Consider the following 17,907-nt stretch of genomic DNA (forward strand, 5'->3'; position numbering starts at 1 on the left):
AGAGTGTGGGGACATATACCCAGGTTGAAGGAAGAGGACATAGGCCAACCGGGGAGAGCCCCAGCAGAGGTGTGAACCCGTGTTTAGAATGTGTAGTCATAGAGGAGAGGGAGGCGTCTGTGCAGAGTGCTTTGGCAAGCATCAGGCCGGTGATTACCCACTGCACGTGCCGTGTCTAGGTAAAGCTATTTAAAGTACTGTAGATGACAGTTGCATGTCATAAAACCCTGGATTGGCCCGCGTAGGTGGAGTTGTCAATCTTATTTCAGCAATTCAGAGGGTTCGGAAATGAAAGAAGAATCCTTGTGGAAATGGAAGAGACAAGGCCTGCACATGGCAGAGACCTTTGTCAGCAACAACCCCATTGCCAGGGGAGAGGTCAGTGCTGAGAGCCTTGAAGTCTTTTCCTGGAACTCCTTGTGTACTTTCTGTGTGTAAGGCATAGCATGGGTACTGTGGAAGGAGGGTGAAAACATGAGGATGACATAACCCCTGATCTCAAGGAGTGCTCAGGAGAGTGTGGGGACATATACCCAGGTTGAAGGAAGAGGACATAGGCCAACCGGGGAGAGCCCCAGCAGAGGTGTGAACCCGTGTTTAGAATGTGTAGTCATAGAGGAGAGGGAGGCGTCTGTGCAGAGTGCTTTGGCAAGCATCAGGCCGGTGATTACCCACTGCACGTGCCGTGTCTAGGTAAAGCTATTTAAAGTACTGTAGATGACAGTTGCATGTCATAAAACCCTGGATTGGCCCGCGTAGGTGGAGTTGTCAATCTTATTTCAGCAATTCAGAGGGTTCGGAAATGAAAGAAGAATCCTTGTGGAAATGGAAGAGACAAGGCCTGCACATGGCAGAGACCTTTGTCAGCAACAACCCCATTGCCAGGGGAGAGGTCAGTGCTGAGAGCCTTGAAGTCTTTTCCTCGAACTTGAGATGCCAATCCCTATCTGGACAAAGAAGCTTTGGTAACGTGAAAATAAACTCCCAATTTTGCCTGGGATAAATTCCAAAAATACAAGTTTTATTCACATTTACTTTCATTTTCATTTGTCTGAGTCCTCAAAGTCCAAAATCATTGCTTATTAATCTGCCTCTAATCTCACATTGCAGTACATGATCTCTCCCCAAGGCAGGGTCCCAATCCACTCTAATCTGGAAACCACCCAAGTAGGTATCTCAGTAAATGCTGCTCATTTATTATTGTTTTTCTGAGAAATCATTAGCAGTGAATGTAAAATTTTAAGAATGTGGGAATACACACCCTGTCGTGGGGCAGGTTTTGTGTCTGTCCTTCTTCAGCCTACTGGATCACACAAGCTCAGGATCCAAGCAGCAGGATTGCTCTGCGCTGCAGGTATGTGATGGCGACTGCAATTGTGACCGGCCCCCTTCCTCTGTGTGTGTGTCTGCTGCTGACAGGTGGCCTGGCCGAGGCAGGGAAGCTGCTGGTGGTACCTGTGGATGGGAGCCACTTGTTTACTGTGTGTTCGGTTGTGGAGAAACTCATGCACAAAGGGCACGAGGTGGTCGTAGTCATGCCAGGGGTGAGTTGGCAACTGGGAAAATCATTGAACCGTACAGTAAAGAGTTACGCAGTTTCTTACACTCTGGAGGATTAGAACAACAAGGTCATGGTTTTTGCCAACACTCACTGGAAAACTCAGGGTTAAGGTGTATTTTCTCTTTCATGATTTTCTTCAGCAATGGTTTAGACTTCTTATTATCACATCATAGGAGTTTAACGACAGAAAATTAGTAGAATACTTACAAGACAGTTCTTTTGATGCTGTGCTCCTGGATCTATTTGATGTGTGTGGCTTGATTGTTGTTAAGTGTTTTTGACTCCCATCTGTGGTCTTCACCAGGGGAATACTTAGCCATTATCTTGAAGAAGGTACACAGAGCCCCACTGCTCTTTCTTATGTTCCCAGAGGTTTCTCAGGGTGCTCAGATGACATGACCTTGAAGGAGAGAGTATGGAACCACATTTTCCATCTGGAGGAGCAATTATTTCGTCCCATTGTGTTCAAAAGCACTTCAGATATTGCCTCTGAAATTCTCCAAACACCTGTCACAGCATCTGATGTCTTCAACCACGCATCCATTTGGTTGTTTTGAACTGACTTTGTTTGGGAATATCCCAGACCTGTTATGCTCAACATGTTCTTTGTCGGTGGCATCAACTGCAATCTGTGCAAGCCACTGCCTCAGCTGAGTTATCTCTCCTTTAGCACATGAAGAATAATCTGGCCTGGACACTGAACAAAAAGATTCCTTACTGAAGTGTGATCTGTTATTTATAGGTGTCACATTTGGAATTCTTTCTGCTTTAATGAGTTATTTAGTGCCAATGTGTTTAGTTGCGGGTTAACACATTTTCTAGAGCTGAAGTCGTTGATATATATGTGTATAGAATTGATGTAACCATATGACATCTGCAGGCTGCATTTTTTAGTACTGTTTTTGGAAAAGAAGTGGAAAATACATTAAGCAATGAAACTTTCCTTTTTGCTAGTCCTGTGCTAATTTTGCAGGAAATGCTCTTAGCATTTCCCTATTTTCTGAAAAATTTCTTGGTCTATTGTAACTTCTCACACCTATTTTATTAAAACAAACTCTAGTATCGGGCAGGACATATTTCTACTTGCCAATAAATCTGAGACATCTTTATAGGCCAATATACAAAAGATTTGACATGTTCTTTTAATAATTGCAGAAGTCTTTACTTTTAATGCACATTGTTTTTTCAGCCAACCAGTATTGATAGATATTTAGGCTTTTTCTACTTTTTGCTTTTATGAACAAGAGTATACTAACATTATTAGATACTTTCTTTATGTTCATATATTTCCATATTCTTGCTGTTATCTCCATAGGCTACAGTCCTCGGAATAGGGTTGCTGGGTTAAATGATGTGCACATATTGCCTTTTAATAAATTTGACAAATCACTGTTAACTTGTTTCACACCCTCACACTTTGGTCCTCAGTATATGTGAGTAGGTTTTTCCATAACCTACCCAGCTCCATATGTTGTCAAACTTTGAAGTTTTTTTTTCTGGGCCGAAAATTCTGGTGGTGTTGCTTCAAGTTTTAGTTTCTATTTTCTGTCTATGAAAATATGAGAAGATGTAATTCACAAGAGAGGAAGTACAAATGGCCAATGTATTAATATGTGTATTTTAGGTCATTTGCATTTTCTCTTGTGAATTATATATTCACATTCTTTGACCATTTTTTAATAGGGCTATTTGTCTTTTTATACCTAATTGCTACAATCCTCTTGAGTACTAGGAATACTAATAGCTTTTCACATGTGCTGCAAATGTTTCTTCCTAGGCTGTTCTTTATCTCTTGTCATACAGGATTTTCAGTTTTGGGTAATCAAATTTTCTTTAATGTTTCCTGAATTTTGACTTCTTTAGGTCTTCCCAAGCCTGAAGTATGTAAACATTTTCTCCATATTATGTTTTAACATTTTAAATTCTTTTCATGTTGATAGCATTTTTTTTTACAATGAGAACTTTAATATATGCAGTGTAAGAATCTAAGTTTATTTTTTCTCAATGGATACTTCACTGTCCCAACATCATGTAATGTAATACAAAATCCTTTCTTAATTTATTGAGCTGAAATGCATCTTCATCACATTTTAATTTTTTATATTTATTTGCATTTGCTTATTATTTCTCTGTTTTTCCTCACTGAGTTATCTGTCATGCACCTGTACCATAGTTTGATTATACTAGCTTTGTAGTAAGTTTGATTGACTGGTAGGGCCAACCTCAGAGTCACTATTCTGTTTTGCCAAATTTTCTTGGTGATTCTTATAACTTACCATCTTTGATAAAATTAAATTTGTTTTTTGTCTAGTTCCAAAAAATAAAAACTAACCATTAGGACTCTGTTTATGTTCCATCAAAAATTTTAAAATAATTCTTTAAATATTGACACGGTTTTTCTATTAGTTCTTCCTATTCAGGAATATGTATACCTTTGAATTTATTCATATCTTGTTTTATGTCCATCAATAAAATTTTGCACTTTATATAAGCATTTTTCTTTGCTACTAAAATATTTCCTAGGCATGTTATCATATTTGAAACTATTGTGCATAGGGCAATTTGTCTATTTCTTTTTTGAAATTGTTATTGGTAATTAAAATACCTTAAAATTAAATTGAAGTAAATTAGCTAAAGGAAACTAGTTTTTGCATATTTATCTTAAATCTAGGCATACCACTAATTACTCTCATTAGTTTATAAGATTTTTTAAGTACACAATATCATCTGCAAATGATTCCTTGGTTCTATATTTATGTCATTCATTTTGCTTTATTGGAGAATATACCTCCAAAATATCGTTGAATAACATTGTTAGTGTAGCCAGTTTATTTGGGATTCAGTCACTTGCTATTGAAAAAGTCTTGAGAAAGACAAGTTGAGATTCTTGGGCAAATGTATAGTCAGTAAATTCAGGTGAAACACCTGATAACTTATCTCACTGTATTATTTTATTAGAAACAGACTATGCATTATAATTTATTGTTTTGGCTTCTTACAAGATTCAGTAGAGTTTGCAACTAATATGGTTTAAATGTGTTCCCCAAAGTTCATGTGCTAGAAACATAATGTCCAATGCAGCAGTGTTGGGAGTTGGGGCCTAATAAGAGTGATGAGGTCTTGAGGGCTATGCCCTCATGAATGGATTAATGTTGTTAGCACTGGAGTGGGTTTATTAGCACAAGAGTGGGCTTATTATAAGAGTGAGTTTGGCCCCTTCTTGCTCTCTTTTGCATGTAGTCTCTTGCCCTTCCAATTTTCGCCATGGTTTGATGCACGAGAAGACCCTTGCCAGATGTGGGCCCTTGATCTTGGACCTTTCAACCTCCAGAACCATGAGACAAATAATATTCTACTGTTTATAACTTACTCAATCTGTGGTATTCTGTTATATTAGCACTAAACGTATTAAGACAGTAACAGAATCATATTCTCTCACATATTGGCAAATGTTTGGTGAAAGAATGACTTTTCAGCATCTGATAGGAAAGTGGGATAATGTTCTTTGTCAAAAACACACAGACTACAGGTTTAGGTGAATCAAAATTAGGCATGGAATTCTGCTGTTGGCAAGACCAGGCAAGGAGATGCAAGTTGCAGGACTCTAGGAGACTGAGCCTGGTCAAAGGATTTCTCTCCCCTTTATGTTGTACCAGTACAGAGCCAAGTACCATCCAGGCATCATCTGCACCCTTGCCCTCTACACAGCGGGGGAGGGCCCTGCCACTTCTTGAACTGACACTGAATTCAGTGTGGATTAGTGGGTTACCCAGAGAAGTAGAAAGCTATATATGATTTTATATCATCTGTCTTGTAGAGATATCTATAAAGTTGGAAACATATTGAATTATATATAGCTTTATGTATGTTTGATTATATACATATATAAAATACTTTTATGCTCATATCTCTAGTCAAGGATATATATGCATGAGTGGTTTTTATAAATGTGAAAAATTATATATTTATGTATATAAGGCTGGCCAGTAAGCTCAGTTAGTTGGAGCACGGTTTTACAACACGAAGGTCAAGGGTTCAGATCTCTGTACTGGCTGGCCACCAAGAAAATCCCAACACATACACACACACACACACACACACACACACACACACACACACACACACACACACACACACACACACACACACACACACACACACACACACACACACACACACACACACACACACACACACACACACACACACACACACACACACACACACACACACACACACACACACACACACACACACACACACACACACACACACACACACACACACACACACACACACACACACACACACACACACGTATGTATGTATGACATAGAGCAATAGAGGCTTGGACACAGCACAACTACAAAAGTAAATTTTTATTGAAATACCAATGAACACTGTATGTTTCTCCTTCATTATTGCAGATGATCAGGCTGTCTCTTGGAATAGCATACCATTTGTTTTACCTTGCTGGGAAATAGGATTCATAGTCTGAATCTCATCCATCTTATGAGAAAAAGACATTGCTTGATGGTAGAGCATGTGTTTGTGTGCAGTGTCTCAGGTCCTACATAGGGGACTTTCTTGATAGCTACCTATAAAAAAATCTCCTTGCATCTATCTAGGGAAAGTATATTGAGGGATGTAATGAAATATGTCAACAACAATGGCAGATAATCGTTTGGGAAAATGTTAGAATATTTGTAATGAGAAAAAGAAATCACTCTCTTTTTCATTTTTTGGTGAGTTCCAGGAGATCTGATTACTAGGTCTGGCTAGAAAGAATTCAGGTTTAGACTATACAAGTCAATTATGGTCGATACAACTTAGTTTCGTGGTTCGCTCAGTTTATAGCATGAATCACTACTTCATTCCTTTTTATGGTTGAATGATATTCTCTTGTAGAGATTTACCACTTTTGTTTATCCATTCATCAGCTGATGGACACTGGGGCCATTTCAACATTTTGGCTATGATGCATAACATTGCTATGAACATTCATGTACATAACCATGTGCATAACCAAGACGTTCTGGTTTTAGAGCCCGTGTGCCCAACCTCTACAGTTGACTATATCCCAGTGGAGACAGGAAACATCTTGGTCTTCCCAGTGGCCTTTTGGGAATGTCATATGCAGTGAAATTTGCCCAGGGTTGGGTTAAACTTACATCACGTGGTCTCTAATCCATCAGTAGATGTGGGTGGGGTTGTTGGTGTTCCAGAACGATGTGCAGTGGGCTCTTATTTCATTACTCAAACATCTGCTGAGAGGCTCTGTGTGCCTGCTTGGTGCTGGGGTCATGGTCATAATCAGTAGACATGGCTTTGCCTGCCGGAAGCTGCCTGTGTAATGGAGGGCAGACCTTGATCAGTTACAAGCTCTGAGATACACTTTGGAAGAAAAGTAAAGGGTGGGAAGGAAAGTGATAAAGGGGCCTTGCAGGGTGAGGAGTAGCTGGGGGAGCAGAGTGTCAAGCAGAGCAGGTGGCAGGGGCAGCTTGAAGACAAATGTCATGAATTCCTTCATGTTTGGAACCTGCATGTTCTTCCCCTTCCCCCCGTGTCACAGGATCTCTTTACTCTATTGACATGGGTGTGTGGAAGTCCTAGTTTATTTCCTTTCTGAGAAGTCTCTCTGTCATGGATTAGTTAGTGCCCAGTGTCCCTCCCCACTACCCTGGGCTCTTGGGATCACCACTCACATCACTACAAGCCCCCATGGGAAGTCAGAGATACAGGCCACTGCGGATGTCTGGCAGGGCAAGCCATACCTTCCTGCACTACCCTGTCCCAACTGTGAGTGATTCAGGACCATTTTGGACCTGCCCTGTGTCAGAGGACACTGACTTCTGCAGCCCCCACCGCACAGCCCATCAAATGGATTACATGGCCCGTATATCCCACATCAAACATGCTGTTCATGTAACTTGATGAGCTGAACGTCATGGATTAATTGACATGGAGATAAATTTTTATAGCTATTTAAGAAAATATTTATTAATTTGAACTCTACATATTAGTTTGCTTGATCCAGCAAGTTCCATTTGACGTATCAAACATTTTGCAGGTCTTTTGAAGTCTCATAGGTCCTAACCCTGCTACTTGTGGGTTGTGGGTCACTGAAGGTTCTGGAATAGTGAGCACCCAAGAAGTCAGCCCCTCCACAGGGTCAACTTTCCACACAGCCATTGCCCACTGTAGGTCTACCCTCTGCTCAAAATGCCATGCGTGCTCCACACACTATTTCGGAAATCTACTTCTTACCCGCAGAGATTGGTTTCGTCCCAGGATCTCCCTCCTTCACCCCCTGGTGTCTGTCCCAAGCCTGAGTCATTCGGTCTGCTATAATCCCTGAGAAAACGTGGTCTTTGCCTGGACCCTCAGGTGAACGGTGACTCCTGAGGACACACCGAGTCCCACAGCACAACTGAGGGCAGGCCTGAGCTCCAGGAGAGCTGCCCTTTAGGGACCATCATGGTGACTGCCAGACTTGCCAGAGTCCTCTTCCTAGTGTCCGACGGAGACACACACACACACACACACACACACACGCGCGCGCGCTGATCATTCTCAGAACAGTATAGTCAAACTCACAGGGAGAAAGTAAATGTTTGCTGACACCTTCTTCCTCTGGGAGGCATCATTCTGTTATGTTATGTGTAGTGGTGTTAGTTCGTTTCCCTCATCTCCTGTCTCCACCCCATGTCCCTGTGGGCCTGCTGGGATGAGAACAGGACCCACAGATGAGCCACATGATGTTCAGAGCAAGGATCTACTACGAAGGGCTCAGAGCAAGGTCATCAACACGGCAGGCATCTAGAAGACCTGAGGTTTGTAGCAGCTCATGGTTCTATCTCTACATGCTTGCTTAAGCCATTCTTCTCCAGATGGACTGTTCCGGAAGGAACCCTGCCTAGCTTCTGCTGGCCTCAGAAGGGAGGACCACACTGTGCTTTTCTTTGTCCAGTGGGGTCTTATTGCTGTCTAGCTGGACCCAAACAAGACCCTGTCACTGCCCTGACTCTGATCATTGTTGGTTGAAAACCCATCTGGCTCCTTTCCCAGTCCTGCGAAGCTGCTTCTAGTTTGGATTGAGGATGGACAGAATAGGAACACGCCCCAGGGAGGCTGCTCATAAATGTTCACAGTCGATGTACACTGTCTCTCTCCTTGGCTGGCAGTTACTGAACCTATACCGCGTGGACGACAGCTTAACCACCCTATCAATCACCCGCAACTTCGCCATTTGCAAACACGTCCGCACCTGCGCACCAGGAGGAACAGAAGCGCAGAGGACCTTCCAGCCATGACGTCAGACCAGACAGGCTAAAGCTAACCGGAAGTGACTCCACTGCGCAAGACCGGAAACTTCGGAAGCTCGGGGGCGCATGGTCGGGAAGCTGATGCAACGTCACTTGGGCCTATTAGGCCTTAATGTCCACTGTTCCTCCCCTTAGTTAGGCTAGAGAAACCCCGTTGTCCCAGACCGGCATAGAGACCGTCGCGTCAGGAGCCCGTGGGCGTGCTCGTTTCCAGGCTGCCTGCTCACGCGCGGGCGTGTGTTTCCGTCTCACAGGAAGTCCTGTTGTTCGCCTGCTCCCTCTGCCATCCCCTTCCTTGTCTCTCACTGAGAGCGTGGTCGCTGCGTTGCGGACTTCGCTCGGTCCCCTGAAAGGTTCTGCCTTCAGGGTTTGACCAGGAACCTGAAACCCGCTGTCATGCATCAGATCGAGTCTTTGTGTGCCTCGAGCAGTGAACTGCAGCCTTGCTGTGTTCCTGGGGCCAGCCCTGTGCTTGGAATGGCCCCTTCAGTCCCCTTCCTCAGGCTGCTCCTTTCTCGGGCTCCAGCTTGTGTGCAGTGCCAGAGGCGTGGGCTGGCAGGCCTCACGTGAGCGGGTTCTGGTGCGCGTGACACACTCTGGGCAAGCCTGTTCTTGTGATTCTCGGAACTTCCTCTCACTGGGACAGCTTAGTCTCCACACCCATCCTCCTCTGGGACCTCCCTCAGCAGTGTGGCCAGCAGGCAGGGCAAACAGGACCCTCCCTCCCTGGGCGTCAGCTGAGAAACCTGAAGCTCAGGAGCAGGGGCGGTCCCCAGGGTGGTGGGTGGCCGGGCTGGAAGCAGACGCCAGGCCTTCTGACTCCTACTCCAAGGCTCTCAGTGTGTGCTGGCGAGACTTACACTTGTGAAATCTGATTGTCCTGAAGGCAAGTAACATATTACATATTGTGATATCGTGATACATGAAAAGAAATATGGTCTTTGTATGCATTTCTTGGTCAGAGCTCCTAAAAGCCTTGTAACTCCCTGCGTGATGGAGGAAAGAAGGGTGAATGGAGCCTCTTTTGTTTTTCTTTTGTTTTTCGTAAGAATCGCCTCTCAACCACCCCTGAGTTTATATTAATGGAATAACCTGGAAAGTCCCTAAGGATGGGGGCTGGTTGCCAGGGGAAGCAACCTTGTGATTAGAGGGAGGGGAGGAGACGGGGTGCAGGTTGAGTTGGTCACTTAAAGGCTAATGATTTAATCTGTCACGCCTATTGCACAATGAAGGCCACAGAAAAGCTGAAGAGCACAGGGCTTGGAGGGCTCTGGTGTTTGCTGAGGGGGTGGAGGGTGGCCCGCCTGGAGAGGGTGTGGGAGCTCCGCGCCTCTCTGTGCTCTTCTCGCCCTTTGTGCTTCTTCATCTGGCTGTGAGACTGTAGCCTTTGTGACATCCTGTGTCATAAACCTGTAACCCAGTGAGTAAACGGTTTTCCTGGGTTCTGTGAGCTGTTTTAGCGAATGGAACCGGAGAAGGGGTGTGTGGGAACCTCTCATTTGTAGCGAAGTCAGACAGAAGTGTGTGTAACCTGGGTACCTAGTACTTGTGATCGGTGTCTGAAGTGTGGACAGTCTGTGGGAGGGAGGCTTTAAACTTTGGGGTTTGCACTAACCCTGGTTAGCGTCAGAATTGGATTGAACCCAGCGGGTTCTGGAGAATTGGTCAGTGAGGGAGAAAATCCGCACACACGTGGTCACAGAAGTGTTGTTCTGTGTGAAGTGAGAGTATATTTTTATACAGATGTTAATGGAGTCAGTGATGTACTTCTTTGCAAAAAGGAACACATGGTTCTTTTAATGTCCCTATTTCACCAGTGAATCCCACCATTTGAAAGGAAAATGAAGATGCAGTGTGTGAGTGAAATGGATAGGCCAAGCAAAAGCTACTTCCTTCATTCAGAATACATTTGTTTAGAATGTACTAAATGCCAGGCATTCTTCTAGACACAGGGGGCTGCTGGGAACAAGACCACATTGTCCCTGCCCTCAGGGTGCTGTCGCTCCTTGGGGAAGACACATAATAAACAAAGAATGGGTTAGATGGTGATGAATAAGGCTGGAATGGGTTTCAGAGCTGTGGGCTGAGCTATTTGATATTGGGTTATCAGGGAAGGTCTCTTTTAGACGACACTGACCAGACTTGGAACAAAGGAAGGGACCAAGGCACATGGGCATCTGGGGTAGAGTTGACGTCTTGGTTTTTATTATCATCTAGAGCAGCAATTGGGAAACTATAACAGTGGGGCCAAATCTACCGTGCTGCCTGATTTTATAGTAAAGTTTAATTGGCACACACATGCCCATTTGTTCAGCATTGTCTGTGGCTGCTTTCCTGCTACAATGGTAGAGTTGTCATTACCAAGGGGATCAAATGGCCTACTTATTCTGAATTATTTCCTGTTTGGTCCTTTACAGAAAATGTTTCCCAACCCCTAACATAGAGCAGATGTTCTCGAAATGTGTCCAGGAACCCTTGGGAGGCCCTGAGACAGTTTTAGGGCTTTGTGTGAGGTCCAACTATTTTCATAATAGTGCTGAGACATTATTTGCTTTTTCCACTCTTACCTTCACATGAGGGTAGAGCAGAGTTTCCAGAGGCCACATGCTGTGTGATATTGCAACCGGTTGAAGGAAGAAGCAGGTAGGGGAGTCTGGCTCTCACCCAGGAAGCCAGACATTGAAGGGACTTGTAAAAATGTGAAAAATGACATTCTTCTGACTAATTTTTATTTATTTTGGAAAATATAGTTACTTGTTACAAAAATTTAATATACGTTAACTTATAATTGATTTATTTTTATATTAGATATGTTAAGAAGTATGTATTTTTAAACTATGTCAGTTTCAATTTGAAAAATAGCTCATTTGGGTAGCTGTACCCAGATAAAGAAGAGCTTTTGTGCGTTTTCAGTCATTGTGAAGAGTGCAAAGGAGTCCTGAGACCAAAAGTTTAAGAAGAGTTCATCTAGAAGTAGCCAATTTTATGCTTCATTTTGAAGCTGCAGGAGTTACAAAAAATGTCCTTCCCATAGGCTGCAGGCCTCAGCTTCCCACCTGTGGAAGGACGGCAGAACCTGCATTCTGGGGTGTGTATTGTCTCAGATGTAGGATGTGTGGAATGGATTGAGTTATGTCCCTCAAAAAGATATGTTGAAGTCCTGACACCCAATATGTCAGAATGTGACCTGATGTGGACATAGTATCACTGTCGATGTAACCAGTCAGGATGAGGTCTTTAAGTCGAGTCCTAATTCAATAGCATTGGTGTCCTCATAACAAGGGGATATTTGGACACAGAGACACACACAGAGTGAGAATGGTGTGTGGAGATGATGGCAGAGATTTGGGTGACGGCAGATGTTGGCACCAGACGCTAAGGCAAAGGCCTGTAGCAGATTCTCCCTCACACCCTCAGAGGGAATCACCTCTGCTGACATGTTGGTGTCAGACTTCTGGGCTCAAGAGCTGAAATTTAGGACACCTGGTCTGTGGTACTTTGTGGGGGCAGCCTTGGAATCGAAGACATTGGGCCATTGCTTTGCAAGGCAGAAAGTGCTCTTTAGGAGTCAGGGTTGCTGCTGCTAGGGACACCTTTTCTTTGTTTCAACCTCTGGCTGGGCCAGTTGCTAACATCCAAATGCCCTGTCACCCTGATGCCTTCCCACTGTTTGTGTTTCTACATTTTCTTTCCTATTTTATTTTTCCCACTTCTCTTTTTACATCTTTTCCTCTTCCTGTACTTCTCTCATTCAGGGCAGGTCTGGAGCTTTCACATGTTGACGTTTTTCAGGCACTACTTTTTGTTCGCCAGAAATGGTTCTCAGTTCATAACATAGAACCCAGCCGCCTGATGAGAGATAGAGGGTCCCAGTGAGGGAACTGTCCTGGCACTCATGAGTAATAATGTGGCTAATTTTTGCATCAACTCTGGCGGAGGTACTGATGCAACTCCCATTTAAATTAGACAGCAATAGAGGTGTAGAGCAGAGGGTTCACCCAGCTAAGAAGGGGCAGGGTGACTCCAGAACTCACCCTCATAGTCACATTGGAAGGGGAAATTCTGGTGTTATAGCATGTATCTATTAGTACTAGATTTGGCTGAATGTGAGAGAAAACCCCCAATAACAGTGGAGGTGAGAAGTTATCTCAACTCCTGTGCGCACTCACTCAGCCTTCTGCAGCGCACCTATTAGTCCAGCCATGGAGTGGATGGCTCTATTGTGTTGTTTTGAATCTTGGATTTGTCATGTGTTAAGTTAATGCTTCCTTTCTGTTGTTAGAAAAGTTGACAAAAAAGTGGAAAAGCAGTGACAGCTTTTCATCCATGGACATCAGCAAGGAGGAAGAGGAGCCCAGAGAGTTCAGATCAGAGGGCTGTGGGCACAGGTCCCTCCAGGTTGTCCTCACACTGGTGCTCTGAGTCTTCAGAGAGGCACAGGCAGCTTGGTGGTGAAAAAGAGAAAAATAAACCTAGAACCTCAGGTGAAAGTGGACAAGAGGCCTAATTGGTCCAAGTTAGCTATGTGGTTAAAAATAGTTAAATATTAATTGAAGTTCTGTAATATCAAAGGGCAGGATTCTGAGCAAGGGAGAAGTAGCAGGGTGTGTGACAAGCAAGGTTGGTTTAGGGAGCAGATCTAGGATCCCTGTGGTTTAGGGCATCTAATCTATTTATTATTGTTGTTACTTTAACTCCCTCCAGGATGGCGTGCCTTCTTGGTTCATTGCAGAGAGTTTCTGCAGGGGTTTTCTTCTTAGCCTTTTGGGGCTCAGTTGCAGGTGACAAGCTGCTGGTGGCACCTCAGGATGGAAGCCACTGGCTTAGTATGAATGACATAGTTGAGGCCCTCAGTGACAGGGGACATGAAATTGTGTTGCTGGTGTCAGAAGTCAATCTGCTTTTAAGAGAATCCAAATACTACACAAGAAAAATCTATCCTGTGCCTTATGACCAAGAAGAAATGGAATACCGCTACCGCTCCTTTGGAAACAATCACTTTGCTGAGAGATCATTCCTGACTGCTGCTCAGACAGAGTATAGGAATAATATGATTGTAATTGACATGTATTTCATCAACTGCCAGAGCCTCCTGAAGGACCGTGCCACCCTGAATTTCCTCAAGGAGAGCAAGTTCGATGCTCTTTTCACAGACCCGGCCTTACCCTGTGGAGTGATCCTGGCGGAATACCTGGGCCTGCCCTCTGTGTACCTCTTCAGGGGCTTCCCGTGCTCCCTGGAGTACGCATTCACCAGAAGCCCAAACCCCGTGTCCTATGTTCCCAGGTTCTACACAGCATTCACAGACCACATGACTTTCCCCCAACGGGTGGCCAACTTCCTGGCTGATTTGTTGCAGAACTATCTGTTTCATTGTCTGTATTCAAAGTACAAAGACCTGGCCTTGGATGTCCTCAAGAGAGATGTTCATGTATCCACCTTATATCAGAATGTCTCCGTGTGGCTGTTGAGATACGACTTTGTGTTTGAGTATCCCAGGCCGGTGATGCCCAACATGGTCTTCATTGGAGGGATCAACTGCAAGAAAACCAGAGACCTGTCTCAGGTTGGTGAAGTTATTTTTTTTCATTGCCCTGTTTCTTTGTTTGCAGACATTGTTTTTAGAGACTCTGTCTTCTCTCACTCATTTGGTTCCTTGTGCCGAGTGTCACTTGGGAGATTTGTCTGGAGCAATGGTGGCAGGAAGGGAGCTGGGCTCAGGGTAGCAGGGACATGCCGGAGACCAGAGTGATAAGGTGATAAGAGTCATGTGAATGAGGACAGGGCTCATGCTCAGCTGCAGCAAGACATATGTTTAACTAGGTAAGCTGTGGACAGCCACACAATCATTGAACGAGCTTAGAGAGGTTCCTGTCCAAAGAGAGGTGAAGCCTGATCACTGGGACAGCCCCAGGTAGAAACTCATTCTCCCAGCTCTGTCTCACACTGTGTCCCTGGGCCCCAGCCTGGGGTCAGCACAGTACAGCTGGTGGCCAGTCTGCCTCGCGGCCTGTTTTTACATGGCCCAGAGCTGAGAGTGGTATCTATTGTTTTAAGAGATGTTAAAAGGTACAACAATGACAACACAGAATATGTGACAGAGATGTATTTGGTCCTGAAATCCTGCACATTCCTACCTGGTCTTCACAGAAGACGTGCGGTGACCTCTGAGCTAAGGCAAGTGTCTGTTTGTGTCCTCCTGACATATGGGGAGTAGGGCCAGAGTTACTCTGAAAATAAGAATCTGTGAGTTTATAAAGCATAATTTAAATATTTACACCATTGAAAGGCTTCAGACCACTCCGTCTGTCTTTCATGTCAACAATTTCTTTTTCCATGCATTTTTCATTAGAGAGAAAGCCTTAAACAGGTCCCAAAGACCCTTCCCACCCTGTGTGATCTCTGCTAATTTCTCTGTGAACAGGTGGGACAGGTGGCACCAGTTCCAGTGACACAGCGAATGGGCCGGGGGAGGGAGAGGTGGAGCATAATTGGACTGGCTCCAGGAGCCTGGGCAGGAAATAGACACTTCCAGCAGTGTCAGGATAACTTAATTAAGATCTTTAGAAACAAAGGGTACTGATTGATTTATATCATAATTTATTATTGTTTACTAAATGTTATTTATTCTTATAAAGAAACAATTGGCATGAGAAGGATAAGGTATCATATTTAACAGCAACCATCCAATTTTTGCAAAAAGAGTTGTATTTGGTTGTATTTAAAAGCCAGACTGAAGTCAGTGCATTTTTTTGGATCTGTGAACCTGGATCTGGCATGTGCCTTCATCTGTATCTCAGCTGGTATCCTAACATGTCACCATAGAGAACATTCTGTATTACAATATGTGATTACCAACTTGTGTTTCTAAGTATTAGGAATTAAAGTAAAGTGAGCAGAATCAAGTTTGTTTTGTCAAATAATCAGATCATTTCAGCTTTAGGAAAAAACTTGCACTTTCGAGGGATGGCATTGTTTTGTAAACAGACACAGGTGGTGGTTTCACGACACTGTGAATGTACTTAATGCCACAGAATTGTTCACGTTAAAATGGATAATTTTTTGTTATGTCTTCAAATGAATAAATTGCTTTTGTAAAAACAGATAAATCATAGATCATAAAACATAAAGCCCCAATTTACCACTTAAAAAACTACACTGCTCACTAGGCAAATATGAAAATCAGGCAATACATGAAGTAAACAAAACACAAATGGCCAGTAAAACTTGGAAAACACATTTAACTTCAGATATATTCCAAGCATTATAGATTCCTCAGATTACTCACAAATTCTGATTAAGAAGCAAAGAAATTCAATTTTTCCTATCAAATTAGCAAGAATTTTTTGTAAGTAACTTTTGGCTCATCTGTAAAACACAAACTGATGTATTTCCATCAAAAACGTGCAAAGCCTTTTGAAAACCATAGCTTGGTGGACATCCCCGGCAGAAGTTTCCGATGTGCAGCTGAGGAAAGTGTCCTTTCTCAGGGCGACCTCTGGGCTCCCAGCCACACCAACGGGGGAAGAGTCCAGCAATGTCACTTCCACTTCCACCCACATCAGTTTCACTCTGATCGCAGCCTCACCCGCTGCCTCTGCCCAAGGAGGGACTGAGGCACCTCAGAGGCTGCCCACATTTCTGCCCAGCTTGGTCCTACGATAAGCCCCTTGGCTGTCTGGCTGCACTGAGAACCACAGAGGCTGGGCCATGAGGCAGCCGCAGATGTTCTAGAACCACATATCCCAGCCCTGCCAGGATCTCCTCATCACGCCTGTGCATTTTGTCTTCTGTCCCCAACAGTTCTGCTTTTGCCAGGTCCCCCCAGGTGCCACTGCACCCTTCTGTGTGCCTCTGGGGTCCTCAGTTTCTCCCAGAATCTCACACAGTCTTGCATGAGAAAAGAGCCTGTCATTTGAGGTCCTTCCTCTCTGCCACAGGGTCTCAAATCCAGGCCAGATACCGGGACACTCTCTACATTGTCCTTCTTGCTGCTAGTTCAGTCCCCACTGTCCCATGGCTAACCTCTTTTCCTGTTGGGAAGGTCGGGTGTCAAATACCGCAAATTTATAAGAGAATTTAGCTTCACATTTCATTATTAAAAAAGCTATTGGATTGTTTTTCGTAGAACAAAAGTATTCAGAGATAAATCCTACTGTCTTCCACTTGGAATGCAAAAGATTGCTCAAACCTTTGAAAGAATGGGCTTCTCCTCTTGCTATGAGAGCTGTGCACACCTTGGAACCAGGTCACAGCCACAGCTCTGGCTCTGGGAATGAGCACATGCTCTGTGTCCAGCCCGAGCTAGGGCTGGGAAGCCTCCTCTACTGTCCCCCAGGGATTTTTCCTGTGTCCCCATCATATTAGTAGAGGAAGAACACAGGAGTAGGAGGTATAGGCTTGGATTTGAACCCAGCTGTGTGTCTGGGGCACGTGCTGGCTTACTTCTGAGTGTTCATTTCTCCCTCTGTGAAATGGCAGCACACAGGAGGGTGTGGCAGGGGCAGGTAAGGTGAAGTTCACAGGAGATCATTGAAAACTGTAAATGCAGCACAAGTTGGACTGGGCTGCTTCAGGCTAGAATAATAGGATTGAGGACCCTCAGACAGGAAGCTCTCTCACTCAGTAGAGTAAACCTAGGCTTCTAGAAGTTGAGTGAATTGCCTAAGGCCACAGCTGCTGCAGCACTCATTCCTATATCACTCCTCATTCCTTCTTGCCCCCACCCCTGCCTCCATGTATCTTTCTGTCTCTGTGGATTTGCCTACTCTGTATATTTTGTAGAAATGGAATCACACGGGCCGGCCCGGTGGTGCACTGCGCTAGTGCGCCACTTGGGAAAGCGCGGAGGCGCTCCCGCTGAGGGTTCGGATCCCACATACAGACCGGTTCCCGCTCACTGGCTGAGCGAGGCGCGGGGGCAACACCAAGGGTTGCGATCCGTTGCCGGACATGAAAAAAGACAAAAAGGAAAAAAAAAAAAAAAAAGAAATGGAATCACACAATATGTGGCTCACTTTT

The 17,907-nt window shown here is 44.3% G+C and overlaps 1 protein-coding gene and 1 pseudogene across 1 annotated transcript; both read left to right on the forward strand.

Annotated features, from left to right (window-relative positions):
* The first annotated feature begins 1,361 nt into the window (after nucleotides 1–1,361).
* LOC103609493 lies at nucleotides 1,362–2,238 on the forward strand (annotated as a pseudogene).
* A 7,452-nt stretch (nucleotides 2,239–9,690) lies between these two features.
* Nucleotides 9,691–14,612, forward strand: LOC103609494 (UDP-glucuronosyltransferase 1-6-like). The gene is made up of 3 exons (XM_008593807.1): nucleotides 9,691–9,772; nucleotides 13,591–14,452; nucleotides 14,499–14,612. The coding sequence occupies exons 2-3, from the start codon at nucleotides 13,592–13,594 to the stop codon at nucleotides 14,610–14,612; spliced, it is 975 nt and encodes a 324-aa protein (XP_008592029.1). The 5' UTR covers nucleotides 9,691–9,772; nucleotide 13,591.
* The last annotated feature ends 3,295 nt before the right edge of the window (nucleotides 14,613–17,907 follow it).

Source organism: Galeopterus variegatus, unplaced genomic scaffold (genome assembly GCF_000696425.1).
Source record: "Galeopterus variegatus unplaced genomic scaffold, G_variegatus-3.0.2 Scaffold9683, whole genome shotgun sequence".
Taxonomy (NCBI): Eukaryota; Metazoa; Chordata; class Mammalia; order Dermoptera; family Cynocephalidae; genus Galeopterus; species Galeopterus variegatus.